General features: G+C 54.0%; 1 protein-coding gene across 1 annotated transcript in view; it reads left to right on the top strand.

Moving 5' to 3' along the window:
* The window catches only part of VPS8 (vacuolar protein sorting 8 homolog (S. cerevisiae)), a gene marked incomplete at its 5' end in the record, with an annotated part of 51,001 nt that extends 46,084 nt beyond the window's left edge, over positions 1-4,917 (top strand). Inside the window, 2 exons of the mRNA XM_009073635.1 lie at positions 4,074-4,154; positions 4,774-4,917. Coding sequence (XP_009071883.1) covers positions 4,074-4,154; positions 4,774-4,917 — 225 coding nt within the window. The remainder of the gene's footprint in view (positions 1-4,073; positions 4,155-4,773) is intronic.
* Between the last annotated feature and the right edge of the window lie 1,083 nt (positions 4,918-6,000).

The raw sequence follows: 6,000 nt of genomic DNA on the forward strand, positions 1-6,000 counted from the left end.
GAAGCCTTGAGTTAGGAGTAGAGTCATACTGAGAAATGCCACTGAGCATCTGGAGTGCATTTCACAGCACTAATTCTGCCCTGCCCAGGCAAAGACTGTCAGTTTGAGTTGTGCAGTGTGGCTAAGATGTGTATGTGAAATGACAGCCCAACAGACAGTGTTTGCTCTGCCCTGCGTGGTGGGTGTGATTCTGGAGCCACTGCCTGAAACTGGGGAGGTGGAGAGAGGCCCCAAAGCAGTACTGCCCTGGGACCGAGTCGGGACAGCAGGGATGGGACTGGAACCTGGCTGGGATGAGCACTGGGTGGGCTCTGCCCCGGACTGGGGGAGCAGAGAGGCCAAAGGGGCTTCTCTTTCCTCTGGTTCTGCTGCCAGGAAGTTTGTGCTTTCCCTGCTATCCCCTAAGCCTTGCTAACTTACCAAGGGTAATTCTTATGGGGCTAAAGGATCGTATTTCCTGTCCTCCTTGCAACAGACCACAAATCAGAGCTAAAGGAAGTGAAAGCTTGTGTTTGTGGTGGGCTTCAACCCCACTGAAAACTTGCAGTGTGTGTCTGGTGAGTGTTTGAGGCATGTTAGGTGGAGGCACAGCAACTGAGCTGCTGCCTAAGTACCTAAGTCCTCCTGATGTCTTGGTCATTGATCTTCAAAACTTACTTGCCTCATTTCAGTGAGCTCCTTCATGTTTTCCATTTATCCTGCCAGCCTGTGTAGCGGGGACTGGGGAGAGGAGCAGCCTTGGCTCCTGGGCCATGAGCATCATGAGCTGCCACGCTCTGGTTGCTCCCACTTAGAGAATGTGCCTGAGTTCTAAAGACACCATTGTTGGAGCTGTCCAGATGGCAAGTATGTTTTATTCAGGAGTTTAATCCTGTCAAATCATGCCAGGGTGGACAATGAACATTGATCCATGGTTAATCCAGTTTGTCAACTCCACCTCTGAGCTCTGTCCCTCAGCCTTCCTGTGCCCCACTGCAGCACCACCTTCCACCCAGTGTGGAGCTTTGGGACTGCTCCCCCTGTGAGGTGCTGGAACCACAGCCCTCCCCTGAGCTCTTCACACCTGTGTGCAGTCTGGGGGGGAACAGTGGAGGTTTAGGATGGTTTTTCCACTGGTACTTATTCCAGAGCCAGACAGATGTTACAGGACGTTCCTCAGTCACACACACAGCCAGTTTTGCTGTTCACTGGGTAACAGTGACCACTGACTCGAGTCATATCAGAGTTTTCCATGGGCTTTATAACTTTAAAAATACCCAGGTGGGATCACCTCCCCTCCCCCCCCCAGTAACACCAAGGAGATAATTAGTGTTTTATACAGTTATGAGATTTTGCATTCTCTTCTCTGTAAAGAATCTTGACACCTGCACATTAGCTGAGCAAACCCCCAGTCCTGCAGCTCTGGAGTTGGCCTTGGTGTGGTGGGTTCCTTGTCTTCAGCAATGCATGGGAAACCCATGTGAGGAAGGAACTGGACAGAACATCTGTGTTTAGGATTGCTTGGAAACTAGTGACTTAGTAAAAGGAAAACTAAGTGCAGGACTCTTCACAAGAAGGTAGAGGAGCATTAGCACCAAAGCTAAAACCGAAAACAAAATACAAATTTAAAGACTAATTTCAAACCCACAATTATCCTTTAGCAGCTTTTAAACCAAAGTTGACTGTTTTCTTGGGCTTCTGTGATTTCCCCCCCAGCTCCTGCCATTGAGAGAACTCTGCACTTCCTCAGTTCTCTGTGCTTGGCTCAGTGAGATCTGTTTAACAGCCTCTTGGCTCATCTTCAGAAAAGGAATTCTCTGCCTTCATGCATGAGGCTTCTAACACTGGAGCTCAGCTCAGCCCCAGCACAGCCTGTTGAGCATCATCTGTGTAGTGTTTCATCCATGTGCTTCCCTTGGAGCCTGCTGGGTTAGAACTAAATACCTGTCTGCCGGGCATTGTGTCCTCTGGGGATTGTGCTTGTCTAATTAAGCCTCAACTGCATTATTGCTCCGTGGGCTGAAGGCATTAGCAGAAGTCCAAGGGAACATCCCAGCAGTGCCCGGTGCAAGCTGGGAGTTGTTGCAAGGAATCCCAAGCCCTTCCCCAGGACTTGTGGCTGCAGCCCCTGGGCAGTGCCTCTGGGACAGGTCTCTTGGTGTGACCACAGAGGTGTCACTGCGCAAACCACTGCGCTCTGCTCTGCTCGGCCGTGGCTGACGGTGGAGCTTTTTGTAGCTGTGAGATTGAAGATAATTGCAGGCTTGGGAGGGCTGTGTGGTGACTAGCAGAGGGGGTGGAATACGCACAAGCAAAATGTGCAACGGAGATTAGCATTAGTGGTGGGATCTAGGAGAGCTGGAGAATGGAAACGAGCCTTTCTCTCCTTCCTGATGGAAAGCTCATGGGACCAGTTGTGCCTCTGGGGTTCAGTGTCTAGTCTGAGGCCTTTGCAGAGGGGGTGGGGGTTTGGCTGGAGGTGTCCCGGTGCTGCCCTGTGCCCCGGGGTGGCTGTGCCTGCTGAGGGGGAGCTGAGAGGCTGCCCCGGGAGCCTCCCGAGTGGAAACATGCCTTTAGTGACACGGCTAAAAAAGGAAAAGGCCTGACAGCAGTTGTTTCCATGACGACAGGAAGAATTGCCTGCAATATTTCAGCTCATCAGCCTGGGAACAGCCTGATTGATAGTCACACACGCACGGTAGGGAGAGAGCAGGAGAGGGGAGGCCAATTATACTGCACTTTCGGTGTCCTTGGATGCCTGTGGCCGCAGCAGTGGGGAGGGCAGTTTTTCCTTGCTTCTTGGTTTTTCCCAGTGTGGAGGAGCAGTAACCCCTGCCAGCTGTGGACACCTGACCCTCCCTGTCACAGCATCACGGCCTATGCTGGGAACAGGCACATCTGGCTCCTTGGCTGGCAATTAGCAAAGAGTTATTTACAGTACAGAGTACCTCAGAGCAGAAAGGAGGTGAGTTTGGCACATGATCCAGCGTAAGGGATCCGCACTTGGGATGTGTCTCTCTTCTCAGACTGTCTGATTGAATGTCTTGAAGGCAAAACACATGTGGGACAGTCAAGGAACTATCCAGGCTTCAGGAGACCTGTGGTGGGACCCAAAGCATCTTCCACTGCCAAAGGGAGTTTAAAGTCCAAAGGGAGTTTAAAACTAGTGCAGCTTCAGTCACTACCCCCTGGTAGGACTGCAGAGTTTTGGGTTAATAGCCCTTGGGGAATGTATTTTGGGGAAAATATTTGAGTGTTCCCTTAGAAGTAGGTCCCTGGAGACAGCAGATGCCAGGCTGCTACTCGTGAGGGAGGCTGCTCTCCCCAGCTCCTCTTGTGGCTTCTTGCTGCTGCTGCTTCTGCTTTGCAATGTGAGCAGAAACATTCAAAATAGAAACATTGTGATAAATGGAACAAACCTACAAGAATCTGTGGTGCTTTGTCATCTCTCTGTGGAATAGGTAAATGGTGCCGTTTGGAGCAGTGTTGGAGTGTGTGTGCAGCCCTCCCTGCCTTAGTGCTCTCTGTGCAGGCTGTTTGCCCTCACCTGGCACTGCTGGGGGAACTCCCCTTGCCTCTCCCTTTTCACCCACCAGTTCCCAGCTGCCAGTGGGTAACGTCCAATGGGGGGGGAAGGACCTTGGGATGTCATCAGTTGTCAGCAGCCCTTGGCACAGCCCTGGTTCCCTGCCCCAGCCCTGCAGTGCCCCATGGCAGGGAGCTGGGCTGAGCAGGGAGGTGAGGGAGGCCTGGGGAGGCTGCTCATCCACAGACACCTATTGCTTCTCTTCCCAGCTGGCTGCAGGAGAGTCTTCCCATCCTTTTGTCTTTTTCTGCCTCTCCATTTTCTTCCTTTTTTCCTTCCCCCAAAGGTAACTCAGTGCTGCTGCTCTGTGCCAGCAGTGGATGTCGGGCTGTATCTGTCCTTCATGCAACAATGGCAATATTTTCAAACCTAAGGTGCACACGGGCTTCAAGACAGAGAAGAGATGCCTAAAAATCTCTCCCAAGCAGGTCCAGGAATGAATTTCTGTGCACAGGAATTGGACACTCTGCTGTGCTGTGGTTTCTGTAACCCTCTCGCTCTTTCCCAGGCGAGTTCAGAGTCGCTGTTGGACCCTCAGCAAATCCAAGCGTTTGACCAGCTGTGCCGACTGAACCGTGGGACGTCCCGGGTACGTACCCGTCTGCACCGATAGGCACTTTGTGTGTCAGGCCACACGTTAGTGCTGGCACTGAGGGCTCTGGCTTCCCTCCTGGGTGTCTTCTGGGGATGGCACTTTGCTGTGCACTGAGCTGGCTGTGGCACAGCGCCCCGAGGGCAGCCACACTGGCAGAGCTGGGAATTCACTGCCAGTGGAACCATGGGAATGGCTGTGGGGCTGGGCCTGACAAGTGTCTACGGGGTGAGGCTTCTCAGATCCCTTTGAGGTTTGTGACTAACCTCACTCCAGACTCTGTGGCTCCCTCCTCCTGCCCGTGTTGTCCCATGGAGGGCACAGCTCCCTCTCTCTCTGGCTTTTCCCTTGTGCCTCTTGCCTGTTTTGGCTGAGGTTGTTGGCACTTCCAGATCTTTCTGGGCTTGTTTTTCAGTTACATGACTGTAAAACAACCTAAAGCTCCCTGGGGAGTGGTTTGGCTCAGCACTGGTGTCCCACAGGGAGCTCTGTAGAGTCCCTCCATACCACCCATGCCCTTTGCTGTGCATGGAGGAACAGGGTGACCCTGAGCACTCGGTGCACCTTGCAGGTGTGCTCCCAGCCCGGGTGACTTTGGGGTGGCTTTGCCTTGCAGCTGGCTCTCCTGACGGAACTGGCCCGTGGTGGGGACAAGCACGGGCTGCTCAGCATGTCCCATGGAGACACAGCCTCCAGCAGTGTCTTCCAGAACGAGAACTTCCAGCTCCACCTGACCCCCCCTCCGCTGGTTGAAGACTAGTGCTCCTGCCCTGGCTGCTCCAGGGCTTGGTGCTGGGGAAGCCTTTCCATCACAACACTGGACATTCCCCCCCTGGCCATCTATTCCAGAACCTCCTCTGCTGCCTGGCACTAGGCACTGGTGGGTTGTAGCTGGGTGACCCAGCTCTGTGGCTGGCTCTCCGTGAGGGTGCTGTGCTGGCAGCTGGAGCCCCAGGGCACCCCATGGAGCTGCCTGTGCTGCCCTGGGTAGAACTGCCCCGTGATGGGGTGAGCTCTGTCCTGTGCAGAGCAGTGTGTCACGGGGCTGTGCTGCCTCTGGGCCACACACCTGGCTTTGTGTTCTGCTGAAAGCAGCCAGTCTGGCCAGGCCTCCTGTCTGAGGGCACCGAGGGGACCAACCTGGAGAAGGCTGAGGAATGCAAAGTGATACCTGTGTGAGCAAACTGATCTGCACATGGTGTGTCCTACCAGACCCATTAAAGAGACTCCTTGGCTGAACGTTGCTGTGTGAGCTGTGCATGGGGGAGCAGGTGAGAGGGGCAGCTCTGCACGCGGGTGAAGCTCAAACCTCTCCTCACCTTGGGGTGTGTGTGTCTGTGTTGTGTGTGTGCTAGGAATATACCTGGGGTCGTGCTCTGCCTAGCCTTGGTGTGTGGGCATCTGCAGCCACGAGTGTCCCTTCCTCCACAGGCAGGACCAACACGCTCCGCTCTGCTCTGCAGAGCACACAGGCAGTTAGGACAGGCAGAAAGATCAGTAGTTTAGCATTTTATTCAATAGGAAATACACACACCTCTCCCGGGCAGGGGGTTAGCAGCCCAGGGCATGCCAGTGTTTGTGCAAAGGGCAGCAGGATCCCCAGCTGGTCCGCGATGGAGCACAGGGAGGATCCTGCCGTGGGCCTTGTCCCACCCCGGGCTGCTCTGCTGATGGGTCCAGGGACAACAGGGGGGAGAGGCAGCTTATTGTGCTTCAGACATTGGAACAAATCCTTGGGAAGGACACGCTCACAGCTTGTGCATATTGCTGATTGCCTGCAGGTAAGTGACGATGAATGGTGAAGAGGGAGAGAGCTGTGATGGGTAGGGCTGTGGGGAGGGAA

The sequence above is a fragment of the Acanthisitta chloris genome, unplaced genomic scaffold, assembly GCF_000695815.1.
Source record: "Acanthisitta chloris isolate BGI_N310 unplaced genomic scaffold, ASM69581v1 scaffold27064, whole genome shotgun sequence".
In the NCBI taxonomy this organism is placed as follows: domain Eukaryota; kingdom Metazoa; phylum Chordata; class Aves; order Passeriformes; family Acanthisittidae; genus Acanthisitta; species Acanthisitta chloris.